General features: G+C 41.0%; 1 protein-coding gene across 1 annotated transcript in view; it reads left to right on the plus strand.

The window, feature by feature from the left end:
* Positions 1-483: 483 nt before the first annotated feature.
* Positions 484-25,592, plus strand: part of LOC311101201 (3-hydroxy-3-methylglutaryl-CoA lyase, cytoplasmic-like) — a gene marked incomplete at both ends in the record, with an annotated part of 39,855 nt that continues 14,746 nt past the window's right edge. The window contains 7 exons of the mRNA XM_084142303.1: positions 484-579; positions 13,757-13,834; positions 16,019-16,126; positions 16,573-16,668; positions 17,173-17,321; positions 19,796-19,859; positions 20,853-21,041. Coding sequence (XP_083998429.1) covers positions 484-579; positions 13,757-13,834; positions 16,019-16,126; positions 16,573-16,668; positions 17,173-17,321; positions 19,796-19,859; positions 20,853-21,041 — 780 coding nt within the window. The remainder of the gene's footprint in view (positions 580-13,756; positions 13,835-16,018; positions 16,127-16,572; positions 16,669-17,172; positions 17,322-19,795; positions 19,860-20,852; positions 21,042-25,592) is intronic.

Here is a 25,592-nt window from a genome sequence, read left to right on the forward strand (position 1 = left end):
ACAAAACATTAGCTCACACTTGAGTCCCCAGTGAGCCAGCTAGTCACTGACACTCCCGTCCCTTCCATATGCCACTCTCTCATCGCCTTTTTAAATCTCTCTCTATCGCTCGCTCGCTCCCTCTCTCTCTCTCTCTCTCTCTCTCTCTCTCTCTCTCTCTCTCTCTCTCTCTCTCTCTCTCTCTCGCTGACTATCTTCTCTCTGTCTCCATCCACTCCCTCCTAGGGATGCGGTTGCCACGGCAACTGCGGAGTCACTGCCAGCTCTCTGCTCTCAGCTGCCGTCCTCTAATGTGATTCTTTCAGCGAGGGGGGGGGGGGGTGGCCAGGGTCTCAGTCATCCACCCTGTCTGCTTCGTGAGCGTATTGATCAGAGAACTCCACCATGTATATTTGTTGCAGTCGAGCATAAAGATCCATCACTGCGGGTGTCAGAGCCAGAGGATCCTGGGGGAGCTCTACAGGCCAAACGGGAGCGTTTCGGATGGGCAACATCCCCACCACGGTGAAGCACTGCCTGAGCTATGAACAACTCATCCAGGATTATCCGTGGCTAGGAAGCCGGCTGCAGGAGGAGAAGGTAAGGGTCATTATCGTGCTTTCTTCCCTCTGCAAGCATGACACATATACAGAGGGAGGGTGCAGGGTGGAGACATATGAAAGGACAGAGAGGGGGCATCACCCTGGGATGGCAGAAACAGGCACTATACTAACTGGCGTCAAACTGTGCAAATGCTCTATTTCTAAATCAATTAAATTGTCGTGATAAGAAAGAATTGTTATGCCTACTGTTTAATGTTGTACCACTGTTGACTTGCGGTCTAAAAGCAGGACCCTGTCCTCCCAATGATTTATAGATACACTAGATTACTGATAGGGGGCGCTGTGTTGAATCCACCGCGCCAGTGGCAGCCCCACTGTTGTAAAAAACATTTTGGAAGCTATAGAAATGAATTTATTAATGTCTACATTCGTTTTTTTTCAAGTTTATTCCATTACAGACACCTTAATGCATACTTTTAAATTATATTATGTGAGATAAACATACAAATAAAACAAATCCTTAAAGTATAATTTTGAGAGATTACTAATGTTATTATCCTCACTACAACAACAAAAATACTTAAATACAGTGGCTTGCGAAAGAATTCACCCCCTTGGCATTTTTCCTATTTTGTTGTCTTACAAACTGGAATTTAAATGGATTTTTGGGGCGTTTGTTTCATTTGATTTACACAAGATGCAAAATATTTTATTTGTGAAACAAACAACAAATAAGACAAAAAAACAGAACTTGAGCGTGCATAACTATTCACCCCCCCAAAGTCAATACTTTGTAGAGCCACCTTTTGCAGCAATTACAGATGTAAGTCTCTTGAGGTATGTCTCTATAAACTTGGCACATCTAGCCACTGGGATTTTTGCCCATTCTTCAAGGCAAAACTGTTCCAACTCCTTCAAGTTGGATGGGTTCCGCTGGTGTACAGCAATCTTTAAGTCATACCACAGATTCTCAATTGGATTGAGGTCTGGGCTTTGACTATGCCATTCCAAGACATTTAAATGTTTCCCCTTAAATCACTTGAGTGTTGCTTTAGCAGTATGCTTAGGGTCATTGTCCTGCTGGAAGGTGAACCTCCTTCCCAGTCTCAAATCTCTGGAAGACTGAAAGAATTTCCCTGTATTTAGCACCATCCATCATTCCTTAAATTCTGACCAGTTTCCCAGTCCCTGCAGATGAAAAACATCCCCACGGCATGATGCTGCCACCACCATGCTTCACTGTGGGGATGGTGTTCTCGGGGTGATGAGATGTGTTGGGTTTGCGCCAGACATAGCGTTTTCCTTGATGGCCAAAAAGCTCAATTTTAGTCTCATCTGACCAGAGTACCTTCTTCCATATGTTTGGGGAGTCTCCCACATGGCTTTTGGCGAACACCAAACGTGTTTGCTTATTTGTTTCTTTAAGCAATGGCTTTTTTCTGGCCACTCTTCCGTCAAGCCCAGCTCTGTGGAGTGTATGGCTTAAAGTGGTCCTATGGACAGATACTCCAATCTCCGCTGTGGATCTTTGCAGCTCCTTCAGGGTTATCTTTGGTCTGTTTCTTGCCTCTGATTAATGCCCTCATTGCCTGGTCCGTGAGTTTTGGTGGGCGGTACTCTCTTGGCAGGTTTGTTGTGGTGCCATATTCTTTGAATTTTTTAATAATGGATTTAATAGTGTTCCGTGGGATGTTCAATGTTTATAACCCAACCCTGATCTGTATTCTCCACAACTTTGTCGATAATCTGTTTGGAGAGCTCCTTGGTCTTCATGGTGCCGCTTGCTTGGTGGTGCCCCTTGCTTAGTGGTGTTGCAGACTCTGGGGCCTTTCAGAACAGGTGTATATACAGTTGAAGTCGGAAGTTTACATACACTTAGGTTGGAGTCATTAAAACTCGTTTTTCAACCACTCCACAAATGTCTTGTTAACAAACTATAGTTTTGGCAAGTGGGTTAGGACATCTACTTTGTGCATGACACAAGTCATTTTTTCAACAATTGTTTACACACAGATTATTTCACTTATAATTCACTGTATCACAATTCCAGTGGGTCAGAAGTTTACATACACTAGGTTGACTGTGCCTTTAATCAGCTTGGAAAATTCCAGAAAATGATGTCATGGCTTTAGAAGCTTCTGATAGGCTAATTGACATCATTTGAGTACATGTGGATGTATTTCAAGGCCTACCTTCAAACTCAGTGCCTCTTTGCTTGACATCATGGGAAAATGAAAAGAAATCAGCCAAGACCTCAGAAAAAAAATTGTAGACCTCCACAAGTCTGGTTCATCCTTGGGAGCAATTTCCAAACGCCTGAAGGTACCACGTTCATCTGTACAAACAATAGTACGGAAGTATAAACACCATGGGACCATGCAGCCGTCATACTGCTCAGGAAGGAGACGTGTTCTGTCTCCTAGAGATGAACGTACTTTGGTGCGAAAAGTGAAAATCAATCCCAGAACAACAGCAAAGGACCTTGTGAAGATGCTGGAGGAAACAGGTACAAATGTATCTATATCCACAGTAAAACGAGTTCTATACCGATATAACCTGAAAGGCTGCTCAGCAAGGAAGAAGCCACTGCTCCAAAACCGCCATGAGAAAGCCAGACTATGGTTTGCAATTGCACATGGGGACAAAGATCTTTGGAGAAATGTCCTCTGGTCTGATGAAACAAAAATAGAACTGTTTGGCCATAATGACCATCGTTATGTTTGGAGGAAAAAGGGGGTTGCTTGCAAGCCAAAGAACATCATCCCAACCGTGAAGCACGGGGTTGGCAGCATCATGCTGTGGGGGTGCTTTGTTGTAGGAGGGACTGGTGCACTTCACAAAATAGATGGCATCATGAGGAAGGAAAATTATGTGGATATATTGAAGCAACATCTCAAGTTATTGGAGTGGCCATCACATAGCCCTGACCTCAATCCTATAGAAGATTTGTGGGCAGAACTGAAAAAGTGTATGCGAGCAAGGAGGCCTACAATCCTGACTCCGTTACACCAGCTCTGTCAGGAGGAATGGGCCAAAATTCACCCAACTTATTGTGGGAAGCTTGTGGAAGGCTACCTGAAATGTTTGACCCAAGTTAAACAATTTAAAGGCAATGTTACCAAATACTAATAGAGTGTATGTACACTTTTGACCCATTGGGAATGTAATGAAAGAAATAAAAGCTGAAATAAATAATTCTCTCTATTATTATTTCACATTCTTAAAATAAAGTGGTGATCCTAACTGACCTAAGACTGGGAATTTTTTACTAGGATTAAATGTCAGGAATTGTGAAAAACTGAGTTTAAATGTATTTGGCTAAGGTGTATGTAAACTATACTGAGATCATGTGACAGATCATGTGACACTTAGATTGCACACAGGTGGACTTTATTTAACTAATTATGTGACTTCTGAAGGTAATTGGTTGCACCAGATCTTAATTAGGGGCTTCATGGCAAAGGGGGTGAATATACCACTTTTCCATTATTTATTTTTTATACTTTTTTGAAACAAGTTATTTTTTTCATTTCACTTCACCAATTTTGACTATTTTGTGGATGTCCATTACCTGAAATCCAAATAAAAATCAATTTAAATTACAGGTTGTAATGCAATAAAATAGGAAAAACACCAAGGGGGATGAGTACTTTTGCAAGGCACTGTACATGTAATTTTGTTCTTGAAACATTTAATTGAAATACTGCAGAATTTCATTAATTCGTTCCTCCTCCACCGTCTATCTGAAGTCTGTGTATTGTCAGATAGAGTGCATCAAGTCAACACCCTGTTACTTCCTATCTTCCTCTCATATTTTCCCTTTATCTTTTTACAACTGTTAGATTAGTTAGTCAGGTATAATATCAAAAAACCTGTATTATTGTTTGTGGTTGACTGCATTTGTTGTCAACTGTAAAATCGACTGTTGATACTATTAGAAACAAAAAACTGACACACTTTACACGTTTCATGCATTATTAAAGTGCCAGCAGTGATCTGAAAATCAAAGTGTTCTGGGCTTAAAGAGCGACTGCCCCTAAAAAACAACGAATCAGTTTGAAAACGGCCTATGTGGCATCCATGTGGGTAGGAATTATTTATTCTAGTGTCAAAATTGACTACAAAGTGTAAATAGGATAATTTTGGTCGTAAAGTCAGTCTCGCCTAAAACAGAGTTTGGAACCTCAGTGTGTCACAACGAGTAAATGAAGGTTGGGTTTGGATTGCAATTATGTCAACAAATCATGCCCCGTTTTTCCAAGCTCCACACGCAAATCGCCCCTCAGCCCACTTCGCTTCCCTTTATTGAATGGGGCTCCTGTTGTTCATCGCCCCCCAACCAACGCGTTCAAAGGATCACGGCTGTTCAAGACTGAACAGCCCTATATGGATTGACCATGCAATGCATGGTCAATCCATATAGTGGTTATCCCACTGGCTATAGGGTGAACGCACCAATTGGTGAGTCGCTCTGGATAAGAGCGTCTGCTAAATGACGTAAATGTGCCCTTGAGCAAGGCACCTAACCCTAATTGCTCCTGTAAGTCGCTCTGGATAAGAGCGTCTGCTAAATGACTAAAATGTAAATGTAAAATGTATGGTTTGTATGCCCTGCCGAAGGACCCTATCATGCGCAATAGGTGGTTGGAGTTCGTTGCTCCCCAGTGGTGGTGAGTATACTGGTAGCTAGACACTAGACTGCTGGTTATGTATCTGGTTATGTATATTTTGATAATCATTATCACTATCATCGCTAGCCTAGCTGACGTTCTCTAGCTAGCTAACTACCTACCTAACTAACTAGATAGCTGGCTACTGTTAGCCTACCTCAATACAACTCGGTCTTGGCAATAACATTTCGAAAGAAGACAAATAATTAGTAGGAAAACCTTTTGTCATGATTGTGATGTCACCAGATTGACTTTAGATGCAGTATAACTTTAGCCAGCTAACTAAGATCGAAGACACAACAGTATTTTAGCTAGCTAACATTAGCATTGCTAGCTATTTTTGACAAACTTCGCTAGTAACAGTAATGGCAACATTGCCATCTCTCTAGAGTAAATTTGACGACATGTTAGAAATTGCGTAATTCAAATCTGGTATTGGAATAAGAATCAAGAGATCTTCAATCCAAGCTTAATTTATTATATGCAAAATGTATGTATGATAAGTATGAAGGTTCGTATATACGGGTCCGCTGAAATACCACGCAGGGCACTCAGAGAACTAAACTATTGTTTACAGGTTCTTTCTCAAATACTCTGACAGAGAGTTCCCACCTCTTCTGTTGGCCAATCAGAGTAAAGGACTGAGTGTGGTTTAGACTTTACTCAGCCAATCCGTTGGCGCACGGGTTAGTCCTAAACCCTTGGCGCTCCACCCCTTGGCGCTCCACCGTTCCCAGGCATAAGTTGCTATCATAATAACCTGTAGAGTCAGCACCCAAAAGACACCCTTCCAATCTGTACTCTATGTACCTACGTTCAAGGACGGTTTCACAGACAACAAAGAGAGAGTGTTCGTATCTGTAAGAAATACAAGTCTTATCTGTCCTACCCCCTAACGTTCCTTACATGAATCACAGCCTGTTATGTGAAACAATTTATATCAGTATAGTACAAACCTATGCTTATCATTAATGCATTCCTTCTAAGTTATTCATCACATACAGATCCAATTATGAGAAAAATAGAACCCAACAGACATCATAATATGGCAAAGTTGTTTCCAACAAATGTTTTGCCTACTTTAGCATTGCCATCGTGTTTCCATGACCCTCTTCTTTAGTTTAATGTAGACTAAACAATCACATTAGCCTCCGAGGTGCAACCCATGTCTAGTGCACAAATACAGTAAATATTGAATGCAGCTATGATAGTACTAGGTAACTCATGTCAGTCTACAACAGTGTACTAACTAGCAGCAACAAACTCAAACCAACCCTGGGCCATAGCAAAACATGCATAGTGTAACGGCGTCACCGGCCTGAATCTAATCCAATCTGGAGCAGTCAGTCTACATCTGTAAAGCATAGAATTAGCTTCCAAATGAGATTGTTATTTCTCTAGCTATGTTTATAACTGAGGGATGATGACAATCATTGACCTTGTTTTTCTGTTAGACAAAATGCACAGTTGGTCATGAACGGATGCCAGGACCTACCAGAAAGAGCAAAGGTGGGTACCATAACATGTCTAGCAATGGGACTGCAATGGTTTAGCGACCTCCAAAAATAATTTAATTCACTGTTCTCTTGCTATTTTCACAGCTTGTCAGGCAAGACCTCAGAATAAAAGTGTGTAATGCGACACAAGTACCCGTGTGACACCTCATTCATTGTTTCCAGTCTCCCTCGACTCCTATGAAAAGGACAGACCATCATGAGGCCTCTGATTGTGACCCGAGTTGCTGCCCTGATGACACAGATGACTTCATCAACACAGACAAGTAATGTGAAAAGTTGTATTCAAAAACACTTGATAAAATAGTAGGCTAATTCCCCAGCCAAGCAGATACAACTAGTAGAGTCATTTTGGTTGTGAAGTGCATTAGCAAAAAGCTTTGCCCTTTCTTTAGAACAAAATGTAATTTACCACTTGGCTGTCTATTATATCATCCTGTTACAGGCCCTCCCAGTCAACACCACCTCATGAGATTGCCTGCTGCACTTGTTCAAGAGATGTCCAGTTTGCAGCCGGACATGCAGCATAAAGAACACCAGCAAGAGGGCCCCCTATCAGCATCATGCAGACATGCCCTCGCTGTGAGCACTCCTATGAATGGAACAGTTAGCCACATATTGCCAAGTATCCGACCAGCAACCTTCACCTGTCAGCGGCAACAGCTTTCACAGGCTCATAATTTGTACTAATACAGAAGGTAACCCACTTCATTACTTGGATACATTTGATAACTCAATTGTGAAACAAAATGTATGTAAACTGATATTATTTGTTGCTTATTTTCTATAATGTCCAGGGCATAACCTAGCCTGGTTGAACCAGCCTGATTGCTGTGTTCACCATTCTTTTTCATATAGAAATAGAAATGTGAACACAGCGATCAGGTTGGTTCCACCAGGCTGATCATAACCACCATTAATAATGTAATCAGTGCTCTGTGTGTGTGTGTGTGTGTGTGTTTGTGTGTGACTGACCAGTATCTTTGATGAGGGGCCAGGAGCTGATCTACGCTGCCATGCCTATCAATGGGGCTCTGGCAAAGGCCTCACCTCCAGCCTCACCTCTTGCCTGCTCACCAACGGTCGTCGATGGGGAGAACAGAATTAGGTAGGTTTAGTGTGACCTGCACAAACTTCAACATAGTACCTGTTTGTGTGTCAGATATTACCTATCCTAACTGCCATTGGTAATAGAACAGTGACTATGTGTTCACAGAAACATGTATGGAGCCAGCACATGGAGACTTGCAAGATGACGTGATGAAGTCCAGACAGACAGACGGGCTTGATACTGGTGTCTCTGAATGGAGAGAGACCTGGCACTCGGCATAAAATGTTTACTAGACACAACTTTTACTTGTATTGTCTTTTTTATTATTGAATTTAATGGTATCAGTCAGTATGCGGAAGGAGAAACCCTGTGTTTTTTTCTCACCAGGATGAGGGAACTCCTGTTGTATATGGGACACCACACAGGAAGGTATGACTACTCTGACATGTTTGCCAAGGTATCCCCATTATCACAAGACAAAATGCCGATAGGCAAGGTATCTGTATCAGCTAGGAATGACAATGAAAGATAAAAGGTGCACATTGTTATATTGGCAGAACACTGCTTCTATGGTATTATGTACAGGGTTGTTTATTCTACATGGACCTGTTACTACATTTGAAAGATATCAAAACACTTAGTTTAGAATATCTACATAAATTCAGCAATTGCATTCTTCTCATATTATTCTGTAGGCTACTTACCTATTCAAAGCTTCCTCCGGCATCTCACCATACATCTTCCTGTCGTTATTGAGTTCAAACTGCAGGATGTTTGTTTGTTGTGATTGAGTGGGGAGAAACAGCTGTGGGCAAGGTTCTGACAGATGGGTGTGTCTTGGTGGTGGCAAGGATACACCCAAGAAACACCCACATCAAACCACACCCCCAAGCCAACTCGCATTCGGCTTCTGTCATGGCCGCCAGCATTTCTTGAGGAGCAAGCCAAAAAACGAGGCCAAATCAGCAGGTGTAGTTCCCCTTTTACGGTTGTAACACATTATTGGACAGGAGAAACAGAGTTAAGTGGGAAAATAGTGCTTTGTTAGAGTTTGTGACAACAGATATAACATTTGTTTTCAGTGGTGGAAAATGTACCCAATTGTCATACTTGAGTAAAAGTAAAGATACCTTTATACAACATGACAAAAGTAAAAGTCACCCAGTAAAATCCTACTTGAGTAAAAGTCTAAAAGTATTAGGTTTTAAATATACTTAAGTATCAAAAGTAAAAGTATAAATAATTTTTACTTCCTTACAGTGGGGAAAAAAAGTATTTAGTCAGCCACCAATTGTGCAAGTTCTCCCACTTAAAAAGATGAGAGAGGCCTGTAATTTTCATCATAGGTACACGTCAACTATGACAGACAAATTGAGGAAAAAAAATCCAGAAAATCACATTGTAGGATTTTTAATGAATTTATTTGCAAATTATGGTGGAAAATAAGTATTTGGTCACCTACAAACAAGCAAGATTTCTGGCTCTCACAGACCTGTAACTTCTTCTTTAAGAAGCTCCTCTGTCCTCCACTCGTTACCTGTATTAATGGCACCTGTTTGAACTTGTTATCAGTATAAAATACACCTGTCCACAACCTCAAACAGTCACACTCCAAACTCCACTATGGCCAAGACCAAAGAGCTGTCAAAGGACACCAGAAACAAAATTGTAGACCTGCACAAGGCTGGGAAGACTGAATCTGCAATAGGTAAGCAGCTTGGTTTGAAGAAATCAACTGTGGGAGCAATTATTAGGAAATGGAAGACATACAAGACCACTGATAATCTCCCTCGATCTGGGGCTCCACACAAGATCTCACCCCGTGGGGTCAAAATAATCACAAGAACGGTGAGCAAAAATCCCAGAACCACACGGGGGGACCTAGTGAATGACCTGCAGAGAGCTGGGACCAAAGTAACAAAGCCTACCATCAGAAACACACTACGCCGCCAGGGACTAAAATCCTGCAGTGCCAGACGTGTCCCCCTGCTTAAGCCAGTACATGTCCAGGCCCGTCTGAAGTTTGCTAGAGTGCATTTGGATGATCCAGAAGAGGATTGGGAGAATGTCATATGGTCAGATGAAACCAAAATATTACTTTTTGGTAAAAACTCAACTCGTCGTGTTTGGAGGACAAAGAATGCTGAGTTGCATCCAAAGAACACCATACCTACTGTGAAGCATGGGGGTGGAAACATCATGCTTTGGGGCTGTTTTTCTGCAAAGGGACCAGGACGACTGATTTGTGTAAAGGAAAGAATGAATGGGGCCATGTATCGTGAGATTTTGAGTGAAAACCTCCTTCCATCAGCAAGGGCATTGAAGATGAAACGTGGCTGGGTCTTTCAGCATGACAATGATCCCAAACACACCGCCCGGGCAACGAAGGAGTGGCTTCATAAGAAGCATTTCAAGGTCCTGGAGTGGCCTAGCCAGTCTCCAGATCTCAACCCCATAGAAAATCTTTGGAGGGAGTTGAAAGTCCGTGTTGCCCAGCGACAGCCCCAAAACATCACTGCTCTAGAGGAGATCTGCATGGAGGAATGGGCCAAAATACCAGCAACAGTGTGTGAAAACCTTGTGAAGACTTACAGAAAACGTTTGACCTGTGTCATTGCCAACAAAGGGTATATAACAAAGTATTAAGAAACTTTTGTTATTGACCAAATACTTATTTTCCACCATAATTTGCAAATAAATTCATTAAAAATCCTACAATGTGATTTTCTGGATTTGTTTTTCTCATTTTGTCTGTCATAGTTGACGTGTACCTATGATGAAAATTACAGGCCTCTCTCATCTTTTTAAGTGGGAGAACTTGCACAATTGGTGGCTGACTAAATACTTTTTTTCCCCACTGCATATTAAAACCTCTTAAGGATCTGACCCTTTTTTTTCAATTTTCGCCTAAAATGACATACCCAAATCTAACTGCCTGTACAGTCGTGGTCAAAAGTTTTGAGAATGACACAAGTATTGGTCTCCACAAAGTTTGCTGCTTCAGTGTTTTTATATATTTTTGTCAGATGTTACTATGGTATACTGAAGTATAATTACAAGCATTCCATAAGTGTCAAAGGCTTTTATTGACAATTACATTAAGTTTATGCAAAGAGTCAATATTTGCAGTGTTGACCCTTCTTTTTCAAGACCTCTGCAATCCGCCCTGGCATGCTGTAAATTAACTTCTGGGCCACATCCTGACTGATGGCAGCCCATTCTTGCATAATCAATGCTTGGAGTTTGTCAGAATTCGTGTGTTTTTGTTTGTCCACCCGCCTCTTGAGGATTGACCACAAGTTCTCAATGGGATTAAGGTCTGGGGAGTTTCCTGGCCATGGACCCAAAATGTCGATGTTTTGTTCCCCGAGCCACTTAGTTATCACTTTTGCCTTATGGCAAGGTGCTCCATCATGCTGGAAAAGGCATTGTTCGTCACCAAACTGTTCTTGGATGGTTGGGAGAAGTTGCTCTCGGAGGATATGTTGGTACCATTCTTTATTCATGGCTGAGTTCTTAGGCAAAATTGTGAGTGAGCCCACTCCCTTGGCTGAGAAGCAACTCCACACATGAATGGTCTCAGGATGCTTTACTGTTGGCATGACACAGGACTGATGGTAGCGCTCACCTTGTCTTCTCCGGACAAGCTTTTTCCCAAACAATCGGAAAGGGGATTCATCAGAGAAAATGACTTTACCCCAGTCCTCAGCAGTCCAATCCCTGTACCTTTTGCAGAATATCAGTCTGTACCTGATGTTTTTCCTGGAGAGAAGTGGCTTCCTCGCTGCCCTTCTTGACACCAGGCCATCCTCCAAAAGTATTTGTCTCACTGTGCTTGCAGATGCACTCACACCTGCCTGCTGCCATTCCTGAGCAAGCTCTGCACTGGTGGTGCCCTGATCTCGCAGCTGAATCAACTTTAGGAGACGGTCCTGGCGCTTGCTGGACTTTCTTGTGCGCTCTGAAGCCTTTTTTCACAACAATTGAACCTCTCTCCTTGAAGTTCTTGATGATCCGATAAATGGTTGATTTAGGTGCAATCTTACTAGCAGCAATATCCTTGCCTGTGAAGCCCTTTCTGTGCAAAGCAATGATGACGGCACGTGTTTCCTTGCAGGTAACCATAGTTAACAGAGGAAGAACAATCATTTCAAGCACCACCCTCCTTTTAAAGCTTCCAGTCTGTTATTCTAACTCAATCAGCATGACAGAGTGATCTCCAGCCCTGTCCTCGTCAACACTCTCACCTGTGTTAACGAAAGAATCACTGACATGATGTCAGCTGGTCCTTTTGTGGCAGGGCTGAAATGCAGTGGAAATGTTTTTGGGGGATTAAGTTCATTTTCATGGCAAAGAGGGACTTTGCAATTCATCTGATCACTCTTCATAACATTCTGGAGTATATGCAAATTGCCATCATAAAAACTGAGGCAGCAGACTTGGTGAAAATTAATATTTGTGTCATTCTCAAAACTTTTGACCACGACTGTAGTTCAGGCCCTGAAGCAAGGATATGCATTTTCTTGATACCATTTGAAAGGAAACACTTTGAACTTTGTGGAAATGTGAAATTAATGTAGGAGTATATAACACATTAGATCTGGTAAAAGATAATACAAACAAAAAAACATGTGTTTTCTATTTATTTATATTTATCATCTTTGAAATGCAAGAGAAAGGCAACAATATAATATTGCAGTTTAGGTGCAATTTAGATTTTGGACACTAGATGGCAACAGTGTGTGTGCAAAGTTTCAGATTGATCCAGTGAAGCATTGCAATACTGGACCATTTTGTATCAAGTCTTCCCAAATGGGCCGAATTGGTCAATTTTCAAGTACATAACTATAGAGAACATACAAAAATGATATGGTAATTCAAAATGTAAGTTTACACACACCCAGGAATGTCATACATGATGGATCATTAGCTTATACACTAACTTTCACACATCTAGATGGCCGGGCAGCGTGGGTGTGGAGCCAGAGACAGCAGGGGTTCAAACTGTAGAACCCAGTTCCTACATTTGAATATAAAAATTGATTTTATCAAACAAAACTATGCTACATTTTATCTCTGGGACCCTTAGGATGTCAAATCAGAGCAAGATTAGTGAATGCTGTTGTATTTTTTTGACTTTGTTTTGTTTTACCCCATATGTAACTCTGTGTTGTTGTTTTTATCGCACTGCTTTGCTTTGTCTTGGCCAGGTCGCAGTTGTAAATGAGAACTTGTTCTCAACTGGCTTACCTGGTTAAATAAAGGTTAAATAAAATAAAATTAAAATAAAAATGTAAGCACATTATTTACATTCAGAGGTGAATGTATCAAACCAGTTGCTGTGATAAGTTTGTTGTTGTTGTGCACTGTCCTCAAACAATAGCATGGTATTTATTCACTGCAATAGCTACTGTAAATTGGACAGTGCAGTTAGATTAACAAGAATTTAAGCTTTCTGCCCATATAAGACATGTCTATGTCCTGGAAAGTTTGCTGTTACTTACAACAGTCATGCTAATCACATTAGCACACGTGAGCTCAACCTTCCCGTACACGGGACACCGATCCCGTAGAGGTTAAGCAAACCAGAAGGCACCATTTTCTTGTTTTTTTATGGATAGCCAGGGGAACGCTCCAACACTCAGACATCATTTACAAACAAACCATGTGTTTAGTGAGTCCGCCAGATCAGAGGCAGTAGGGATGACCAGGGATGTTCTCTTCATAAGTGTGTGAATTAGACCATTTTCCCATCCTGCTTAGCATTCAAAATGTAACTTTTGGGTGTCAGGGAAAATGTATGGAGTAAAAAGTACATAATTGTATTTAGGAATGTAGTGAAGTACAAGTAAAGGTTGTCAAAAATATAAATAGTAAAGTACAGATAACCCAAAAACTACTTTCAGGTATTTTTACTTAAGTACTTTACACCACTGTTTGTTTTCAATATCTAACATTACTCTTTCTTTTCATTTTCAGCGCACTTTAACACGTGAATATCCAGAGTATGTCAAAATTATTGAAGTCGGTCCAAGAGACGGACTTCAAAATGAAAAGGTATATATTTTCATCACAGTCACACATCTGACAACACAGCCTTATTCTAAAATTGATTAAATAAAATGTTTTCCTCATCAATTCACACACAATACCCCGTAATGACAAAGCAAAAACAGGTTTTAAGACATTTTTGCAAATGTATTAAAAAATGTTTTACAAAACTTATATACATAAGTATACAGACCCTTTGCTATGAGACTCGAAATTGAGCTCAGGTGCATCCTGTTTCCATTGATCATCCTTGAGATGTTTCTACAACTTGATTGGAGTCCACCTGTGGTAAATTCAATTGATTGGACATGATTTGGAAAGGCACACACCTGTCTACATAAGGTCCCACAGTTGACAGTGCATGTCAGAGCAAAAACCAAGCCATGAGGTTGAATGAATTGTCCTTAGAGCTCCGAGACAGGATTGTGTCGAGGCACAGATCTGGGGAAGACTACCAAAACATTTCTGCAACATTGAAGGTCCCCAAGAACACAGTGCCCTCCATCATTCTTAAATGGACGAAGTTTGAAACCTCCAAGACTTCCTAGAGCTGGCCGCCCGGCCAAACTGAGCAATCGGGGGAGAAGGGCCTTGGTCAGGGAGGTGACCAAGAACCCCATGGTCACTCTGACAGAGCTCCAGAGTTCCTCTGTGGAGATGGGAGAACCTTCCAGAAGGACAACCATCTCTGCAACACTCCACCAATCAGGCCTTTATGGTAGAGTGGCCAGACGGAAGCCACTCCTCAGTAAAAGGCACATGACCGCCCACTTGGAGTTTGCCAAAAGGCACCTTAAGGACTCTCAGATCATGAGAAACAAGATTCTCTGGTCTGCTGAAACCAAGATTGAACTCTTTGGCCTGAATGCCAAGCCTCATGTCTGGAGGAAACCTGGCACCGTCCCTACAGTGAAGCATTGTGGTGGCAGCATCATGCTGTGGGGATGTTTTTAAGCGGCAGGGACTGGGAGACTAGTCAGGATCGAGGGAAAGATGAATGGAGCAAAGTACAGAGAGATCCTTGATGAAAACCTGCTCCAGAGATCTCAGGACCTCAGACTGGGGCGAAGGTTCACCTTCCAACAGAACAACAACCCTAAGCACACAGCCAAGACAACGCAAGAGTTTCTTCGGGACAAGTCTCTGAATGTCCTTGAGTGGCCCAACCAGAGCCCGGACTTGAACCCGATCTAACATCTCTGGAGAGACCTGAAAATAGCTGTGCAGCGACGCTCCCCATCCAACCTGACAGAGCTTGAGTGGATCTGAAGAGAAGAATGGGAGAAACTCCACAAATACAGGTGTGCCAAGCTTGTAGCGTCATACCCAAGAAGACTTGAGGCTGTAATCACTGCCAAAGGTGCTTCAACAAAACACTGAGTAAAGGGTCTGAAGAATTATGTAAATGTGATGTGGGGTATTGTGTGTAGATTGATGAGAAAAACAACAACAATTACATAACTTTTAGAATAAGGCTGTAACATGTGGAAAAAGTCAAGGGGTCTGAATACTTTCCGAATGCACTGTACATTTACAAATGATTTGTGTTCACTACACCATTACAAACTCAATATGACATCTGAGACCTGAAAGCTTGCTTCTTTTGTGGTAAGCCCACATTTGTATTACGTAACTATCCTTTTGATTGATTCCTGGTTGATTTGATGATCCCTTTAAACATATGGATTATTTTTCTATGATTACCCCAGACATGTGTTTCACATTTTCTTCTCAAAAAATGTATTGATCAAATGAACACCAACTGCCCTTGAAATCTATGGGAAACATGACATGATTTTACCAGATGGCTCATATGTTGTATGTTTAGTATGGCTGTGTCGCAACCTTATCATTCCCATATTGAAATCTGCTGTAGCTGTACAGATTGACATGATGACAAAGTCAAACTCTGGGGGTACTACATGCTTTAATTGTAGGAGATACTGTATGTTTGGAAGAAGTGGACCTAGCAGGTGAGTACCGTAAATTACTCTGGTTGCAAAGACATTGTAGCTGAATTGCCCAGATGTCCACTCCGCATATGCCTCCAATCTTGAGATGGGATCAGAATCAGATCCAGAAAGATGGGATCAGAATCAGATCCAGAAAGATGGGATCAGAATCAGATCCAGAAAGATGGGATCAGAATCAGATCCAGAAAGAGACGGTCTCCATGTCATTGTTTTCCAGGAAATGGTTCCGACAGGAGTCAAAATCCAGCTGATAAACATGCTCTCAGAAACAGGCCTGCCTGTGATCGAGGCCACCAGCTTTGTGTCTTCAAAGTGGGTACCACAGGTAATAACTCTTCTTTGTGTTCCCAGAAAGTTTACTGAGTGATGTATTAGGCTGTCATTGTTTTCTCCAGGACTACTGGGGGAAACCTGCTCCTCCAGTATCCCAGTTATGCCCTGGACTCGCAGATGTTTTCGGGGAAAACCTTGACAAATAGGCCTATTCCAGAACCTGTTGTTTTCCAAGCACTTTATTTCGTTTGCCTGTGTAAAATATAGGACAGCTCAACTCATGAAATAAACTACAGATGTCTGTGTCATATTCTTGAGTTGTATTGAGACATATGATGTGGAGCAGCTATCTCTGCATTTCTATAAGTTTTCGCAAAACCCATATCTAGGCTACATACTAGTCTCACTTGCCAGGCGCAGGGACCTCCACCAGCAGCTGTGGGAAGAGACTATACTCTGTCGACATATTTTGTAAACATTATTTTCTATGTTGTCAAGATGGCGGACCACACTGAAGTGCTTCAAGCCATCCACAGATCTTCTCATGCTCGTTATCCTGTTCTGACACCCAACATGCACGGCTTTCGGGATGCTGTAAGCATTTCATTATTCATGCAAGAAATCACACTCTTTAAAAAGAACAGATATCTCCCCAGGCTTCTCTGATGTTTAGTGCTATATAGAGGCTGAGGGTACACTATGCCTGAGATTAACGGAGAAGTTTTAAAGTAAAATGTTTTGCATTATGTTACATCTGATAAAAAGCATGAGCTAGCGCACACCCAGAGAACATCACTTAGTGTAGAGGTGCTGACCAACGGAGAATAAACTGTAAGCTATAAAAACAAATAAAGAGAGTCGCACCCTCTATGTATAAACTCCCAGTCATTTATTGGGTAAAAAACCACCAACGTTTCGGCATCAGGTCTGAAGAAGGCACAGTAATGCCGAAACGTTGGTGGTTTCTTACCCAAGAAATTACTGAGAGTTTATATAAAGAGTGTGCGACTCTCTTTATTTGTTTTTATACCATAATGTTACATCAAAATAATGTGATTACATATTCCTATGTTGCAACTTCCCTCTGTCCTGTTGAAGGTTGCAGCTGGTGCTACTGAAGTGGCCGTGTTTGGGTCTGCCTCTGAGACCTTCAGTCGGAAAAATATAAATTGCTCTATCGATGCCAGCATGCTGAGGTTGGAGGAAGTCATTTGCGCTGCTAAACAACAACAGATTCCAGTCCGTGGGTTTGTATTATTCCTTACTTTGTGCTTCTTCCCCAGTAAAAACATTTTACTTTAATATCTTGCAATAATTCCATATGCTCTATAGCTGATGTCAACCATGTACAGTTGCACTTTTCTTTTTTTTTTTTCCTATTTCTTCTAAAAAAAATAAGTTGAAATTGAAAAAGCAGTTTGGTCTCCACACCATGTTATTGGATTTTCAACATTGCAGAACCAATTTTATTTTTGTAAACTTAAGTTTACAATTTTAATTTAAAAAATAAAGACGAATTGTATGGAATGGTTACTGGGGGCCTTGAACGTGTGCAAGTCATCATGAAATCAAGACTATCAATGTGTTTTGGGGTCCAGTGTTCAACTCAGTGTCCAAAAACTGGGTCTCCATTGAAGGTTGTGGGTCTTCCAGCAGGACAACGACCCCAAACACATATCAAAAGCAACCATGAATGGTTCAAGAAGAAACACTGGACTCTCTGAATCAGATCCATAACCCACGGCGAGAGCTGAAAACAGCAGTTGGTGGAGGGCAACCCTCAAACATTGAAGAATTTGAGCAGTTTGCTGCTGAAGAGTGGGCCAAATTGCCAGTAGAAAGGTGCAACAAGCTCATTGAAGGCTACAAGAAGCAATTGTTGTCAGTTATCTTGGCCAAAGGCTGATCAACCAAGTACTATCTCTGGGGTGCCAGTAATTGTGTCCATGCCATTTGTCTTTATTTTCTAAATTAAACTGCAAATTTAAGTTTACAAAAATAAAATTGGTTCTGCAATGTTGGAAATCCAATAACAAGGTGTGGAGAAAAAGGTTTTTGAAATTTCAACTTATTTCTTAAGAAATAGGTAAATATTTAAGTGCAAGGATGCCAATATATTTGACCAAAACTGTATGTTTATGTTGACTTTGAAAAAAATGAACTACAGTAAAATGTTTCATAGGCCTAATGTTACTCTCTCTATTAGCAAAGGTACACTCAGACAGCGCTAAATGACTCCAGAAATAATAGGTTAACAAGCAAATTTCCAGATGTGCACTGATCGTTCTATGTGTTGCTACAACTACAAGTCCAGATGGACAGTATAGAACCGCTGACATGAAGCATGTTTAAATTCTTTGGTACAGTAGCCCCCTTTCATCCAAACAACGCCGCAATGCCATGGCAACGCATCAGTTTGACACAGGCGTTCTGGCAAATGGCCTGCTGTTGGAGATGGCTTGGGCAGCACTCCCTTCCCTCGAGTCCAGCTAGAACTTTCTGGAAGTTCCGGTGGCAAACTGAGGTATCGTCTAACGGCTGCGAACCCAAGAGAAACATTTTCTACTTTTCACATGTTGTCCGCTATTTCAGGCGGTGAACGTTTCCTACACATATGGAATCGCCATATAGTTTGACAACACTCCCCTGCCTCATTTCTCACTGCTACTGTCAACAACATAACCACTACATATAACAAAATATTCAACACCAATTGGATATAAGATTTGAAGTCTATATTGCACTGGCAGTTAGTGGTTACTGAATCCAGAAAACAGAGTTATGATCTACCTTAATTCTAATGACAGATAGCATAAATGATATGAGTTTTTGACTAGAGAGAGTTAACCTTTTAGTGCAATTCACTTTGTGACATTTGGCAAAGTTGGCATGTTTATGACCCATGTATTAATATATGCCATGAGTGTTTATGATCCATGTATTAATATATGTGTGTTCATGACCCATGTATTAATATATGCCATGAGTGTTCATGATCCATGTATTAATATATGCCATGTGTGTTTATGATCCATGTATTAATATATGTGTGTTCATGACCCATGTATTAATATATGCCATGAGTGTTCATGATCCATGTATTAATATATGCCATGTGTGTTTATGATCCATGTATTAATATATGTGTGTTCATGACCCATGTATTAATATATGCCATGAGTGTTCATGATCCATGTATTAATATATGCCATGTGTGTTTATGATCCATGTATTAATATATGTGTGTTCATGACCCATGTATTAATATATGCCATGAGTGTTTATGATCCATGTATTAATATATGCCATGAGTGTTTATGATCCATGTATTAATATATGTGTGTTCATGACCCATGTATTAATATATGCCATGAGTGTTTATAATCCATGTATTAATATATGTGTGTTCATGACCCATGTATTAATATATGCCATGAGTGTTTATGATCCATGTATTAATATATGTGTGTTCATGACCCATGTATTAATATATGCCATGAGTGTTTATGATCCATGTATTAATATATGCCATGTGTGTTTATGATCCATGTATTAATATATGTGTGTTCATGACCCATGTATTAATATGTGTGTGTTCATGACCCATGTATTAATATATGTGTGTTCATGACACATGTATTAATATATGTGTGTTCATGACCCATATATTAATGTATGCCATGAGTGTTTATATTTACCATGTATGTTTGTTCTCTTTTAGATATGTTTCTTGTGCACTAGGATGTCCATACGAGGGACCCATTGAACCCACTAAAGTTACAGAGGTAAGACAACACTTCTGCATTGCCTTCTTCTGTGAATAATGTAGACTTTATATGTGGGTCGCTCCACGATATTAGTCCCTTTTGGCTCGTGTAACTTGGTGAAAAAAAACAATGTTTTATTCAACGTTCAACTTAATAAAAAACGTTTTCCCATCTCAAGATAAATAAAACAATTACTATAGTACGTGCCTATTAAGTGCCAAATAAAATAACAGGGTTGACCGTAACAGGGTTGACGATTTAATCTTAAATCAGCCATAAATCCCCTTGTGACAGGGGAAATGGAAGCTTGTTGTGTGCAACAGGGAGTGGCAATTGAATGCAAGCTTCACAAAGAAAATGTAATTGTGCAAACATTTCAATTGTACACTGGAGTTGCTTACCAAGAAGACATTGAATGTTCCTGAGTGGCCTAGTTACAGTTTTGACTTAAATCGGTTTGAAAATCTATGGCAAGACTTGAAATTGGCTGTCTAGCAATGATCAACAATCAACTTGACAGAGCTTGAAGAATTTCCAAACGAATAATGGGCACATATTGTACAATCCAGTTGTGCAAAGCTCTTAGAGACTCATAACTGTAATCACCACCAAAGTCGGGGTACTGTGTGTAGATGGGTGAGAAAAAAAATCAATTTGGAATTCAGGCTGTAACACAACAAAATGTGGAATACGTCAAGTGGTATGAATACTTTCTGAAGGCACTGTATAGTAAAGAGCACTTCATTTCATATATCAGGCTTTTAAAATTAAATATTAGTGTACAATTTCTACTTAAAATATGAAAGGGACCAAATAGGGATTCATTTCGTGTACATGTAATCTAAACAAAGGACTGTTTTCCTTTTCTCGACAAATGAAAAAACATTCATATGTCTGTAATGCTGTAAGTACAGCATACACAGTTCTTATCAAGCGAAAGAGCTCTGAGCTCCTGCCCGTTGATGTTTCCAAGGGACTTGTTATGATAAATTGCTCTATTCTTGGCTATAGGTGGTCAAGCGGTTGTATGAACTGGGCTGCTATGAGGTGTCTCTGGGGGATACTACCGGTGTGGGCACCCCAGGTTCCATGGCCAAGATGCTGCACTGCGTCATGAAGGAGGTACCCAGCAGCGCTCTGGCCGTTCACTGCCACGACACCTACGGCCAGGCTCTGGCCAACATCCTAACTGCACTGCAGGTAACGAGCTAACAGCTAACATTCAAGCACAATATGGGCACTATGGTTGTTTCAAAAGCCCCTGACAATCTAGGGTATGAGTAATCTGTAGTAAAACGTTACTGAAAGGCTGCATGGTAAACCTTCATGACACATTACATAACAATGTGGTAAAGGGACATTATGAAGTGATCCAAGATAGTACAAATGTTGGATCTTCATTTGAGCCAGTTTGCTACAGCAGGAAAATAATCCTGTAACAACAGGAAATGTGAACTATTATGTGGATTATAATTAATGGGCATTTTTGTAAGGGTTGATACACTTTTCGTAAGGGAAAGTCTGACATTTCAAAGTGGAAATTACACTCAACTACACTACACGTTTTACATTTCCTACATTGCAGGAAAGTTCTCTCATCAAATGAAAGTTCTACATCTGCATTACAGTATGAATGCTTTTGCGTGCCAAACGTCTTGTGTGCTCGGTTTGTTTTGTGAGAATTGAGGAGGCATTGTGAAGGGGGTCCACACAAAGGCTCACCTATCTGGTGTCTGTTTCACATGACAGTGCCCTGGCCTTGAAAAAGGTACTGAGTGCGAGGGGAGGAAACAGCCAGCCCTGAGGGACTCCGAACTCATCTGCTGCTTGGCTGTTGCACTATCTGACAGTGCTGCACTTAAAAGGCACGGGGAAAATTATCCTATCATTGGCCCGCATGAAACACATGGCAAATGGAGAAGGCGAAAGAAACCCGTCCAGACCAGTAACTATGTAACCGAGACAGGGAGAATGCAGTGACTATCGCTGGATTCATTGAGAAATCGAGAGCTTGGGACTATAAGGTTCTATCTGCAAAAAGATGATTCTGAGATAATTGGCTTCAAAGTTTCGAACTCTCATTGGTTTGAATGGTGTCAGCAATTCTAATATTGTATTATTTTGAACTTAACAACATGAATTGGGGTATTTAGAGTACTATATAGGTAGAGGGCATTGAACAGAACAAGGCTATGTCATTTTGACAAAAATGCAGATAGAACCTTATAGTCCCAAGCTCCCGAAATGTAAGACTCATGGTAAGACATTTAGAAAAAGTCTAAATGTCAAGAAAAAAGGCATCATTCACTTAAGATAATCTCTGACAATTTTCATTGTTTCATTGTGTTGCAATCCCACTTACCCTAAATAACCCAAAGTCTGCATAACTGTTATCACCGATTCATGGCTTTACTTAAGAATTTATATACACAGCAAATTCTCCAGTGTTAAATCAAACACTGACAGTGTTACATTTAACACTGGTCCAGCGTCTATGCATTTCCACACTTTTCAGTGTTAAATTAACACAGTGCTTAGTCTAAAGCCTTATTTGCATAAAAACATAGATATTGAAACAAACAATTCTAAAAATCAACCTGCAATAGAGCATGCTGGGAAATTTGATAATGATGGCCGTGGTTTTGGTTTAACACTGGTTATTAACACCGACACTTGGGTTCTTTTACAACAATTAGTTTTAATTTAACACTTACAGAGTTAATTTTAATCCTGAATCAACACTAGAAATGTTACACTGAAAAATGTACACTATTTAACACTGGCCAATTTGCTGTGTACTTCCATGCTCAAGGAATTGTACATGTTCATAAAACAGCTTTCTGTTTTGCATTTAAACAAATAACCTTTCAGCAGATCCTGATGTTGGGCACTTTTGACAAGGGGTGAGAAGAACCAGAGGGTGGGTGAAATTCCTTTCTGTGAATCACATTGAAATTGATTTATCACAGCTGCCCCATGAACATTGAAAATAATAACAGGCGTGGATATTTAGCCAACCATTTGTTCTCCTCCCATCTCAACAACCTCAGTGGAAATGAAAGATTTTATCACAGACTTTTCATTACTGAGTGCCAGTAGTCCATGCCACCAACAGGGATAGAAATGAATTCCACTAACCCCTGTCAACCCCGTGTCAACTCTGCTTTTGTTCATGATAATGACATTCCACGCTCTTTGTACCTTTCTTTTGCAACGTTCTGGGGTCCTTTGTTACAAACCCACCTTGGCGGGTCACACAATGACAAAGTATGTACTTGGTTTTTCAGACTTGACTGGGAAATAGATTTGATCTGGCCCAACGTTTCCATGTAAACTGCAGCTGACTTGCTGAGCTATTGATAGAACTCAGTGTAGCCTCTTGGCTGAGAATTCAGACCTGTTCTTACTCACGCTTAGCTCCTCTACACTAAGCAAAGTGAGTCCAAGCCAAAGCTCATGGACAGAGCTTTAATCTTGTGAATCTCGCTAAATACACTACATGTACAAAAGTATGTGGACATCCCTTCAAATTAGTGGATTCGGCTATTTCAGCCACACCCATTGCTAACAGGTGTATAAAATTCAAAGTGCCTCTGGAAGCAACGTCAGCACAAGAACTGTTCGTCGGGAGCTTCATGAAATGAGTTTCCATGGCCGAGCAGCCAAACACAAGCCTAAGATCACCATGCGCAATGCCAAGCGTCGGCTGGAGTGGTGTAAAGCTCGCCACCATTTGACTCTGGAGCAGTGGAAACGCGTTCTCTAGAGTGATGAATCACGCTTCACCAACTGGCAGTCCTACGGACAAATCTGGGTTTGACGGATGCCAGGAGAACGCTTCCTGCCCCAATGCATAGTGCCAACTGTAAAGTTTGGTGGAGGAGGAATAATGGCCTGGGGCTGTTTTTTATGGTTCAGGCAAAGCCCCTTAGTTCCAGTGAAGGGAAATCTTAACGCATTATAGATGATTCTGTGCTTCCAACTTTGTGGCAACAGTTTGGGGAAGGCCTGTTTCAGCATGACAATGCCCTCGTGCACAAAGCGAGGTCCATACAGAAATGGTTTGTCGAGATCGGTGTGAAAGAACACAGAGCCCTGACCTCAATCCAATCGATCACATTTTGGATGAATTGGAATGCCGACTGCGAGCCAGGCCTAATCGCCCAACATTAGTGCCCGACCTCACTAATGCTCTTGTGGCTGAATGGAAGCAAGTCCCCGCAGCAATGTTCCAACATCTAGTGGAAAGCCTTCCCAGAAGAGTGGAGGCTGTTATAGCAGCAAAGGGGGACCAACTCCATATTAATGCCCATGATTTTAGAATGAGATGTTCGACGAGCAGGTCTCCACATACTTTTGTCATGTAGTGTATTTACAGAGTGGAAAGTATGGATGTTATTCTGATAATGGGTGTAAGTCGGTCAGTAAAGGGACACTATTCCATCTTGTCCAATACATCTAAATACTCAGATCAGTGTTTTCCCAATGGTGGCTTGAGAGACCCACTAATGGGTTGTACTGTAGCTAAATCCAGCTGGGTAGTGGATTGTGACAGGGTTTTGTATAGAGATGTTTCTGTTCACTTGTGGCATACAAGAAACCTCACAAAGCTTTAGATGATCCCAGAACCAAAATGTTTTGGAACCACTGGTGACAGAGACAAAGTTGGAATTAGGATAATAATGTTTCGTAATCATGGTCATGACAAATCAAACAGGCATGTTGTCCAATAAACCTAGGGTTTTGAGTTAAACCATGCAATCCAGAAGACATTACATTTGAGCTGTGTAGGTGTAATGTTGAGTGTCATTAAAGTGAAGTGAGATGTGTGTAAAGACTTGTCAGTGGTATACAACTCAGCCTATTTTCAACAAAATGACTAAACATTTAGACAGCTTCATCCATGCAGTTTGATGGTTGATTACTAAAGCCTTACTCAAAGGTCAAGGAGCAAAGTCTCTAAAGTAATGAGTGTTAACATTAGTTTAATGTTATTGACTCTTCAAACGAATTGTTGTTGACATATGAACAAAGGGAGTCTTGCCCAAAGGGAGTCTCTTTTCTAGAGAATTTGGAACGCTCACGTTGTGCAGTCTTAGCAATGTTTAGTGCTCTAGCTAGCTAGCCTACAGCACCGCATATGACAATACTTTAACCTTTCCCTAAAAATGACTTCTGGAAATTTGGCAACATTGCCAACATGACAGGCTAGAAGGAACTCCCATTTAATTGCCTGCTGAGGATATTAGCTTATTAGAAAAGGCCTGTGCACCAGAGTGTGGTGCAGGTGTCAGTGTATGTGCCAGGTAACCATAGTGATGAAAGCCAGTAACTTGGATGGAAAATATTCCTCTCCGCGTGCGCTTAAGCTCAAGACAACGCTGCCCTGGGCATGGTCCCTTTAGAACATGAGTACACAAATAAATGGTGCCTTATTAGAGAGTAAAACACTATCAATTAATCAACCTTAGGTCGACATGAGGTGTCTGCTGTGTCTCAAGGAGGAAAATATATTTTAATATTCTGAAAACCATGCATCTCAAAGAAAACTACAAAAGGATAGATTGGCACAGGAATTGGTGCAGCCCATGAGGCAGGTGAAATTAGTATTTCTTGAATTTAGTATGACTTACTCCTTCAGCTCACTGTACAAACATTGGTAGTCAAATGCTTTGAGTGGTTTATACTGTAACTGAGGGGTGCTTTCTTTAAGAGTGAGGTCTCTACTTGGCCAATGACCTCCATGGTCTG

The sequence above is a fragment of the Coregonus lavaretus genome, assembly GCF_964263955.1.
Source record: "Coregonus lavaretus genome assembly, chromosome: 25".
Taxonomy (NCBI): domain Eukaryota; kingdom Metazoa; phylum Chordata; class Actinopteri; order Salmoniformes; family Salmonidae; genus Coregonus; species Coregonus lavaretus.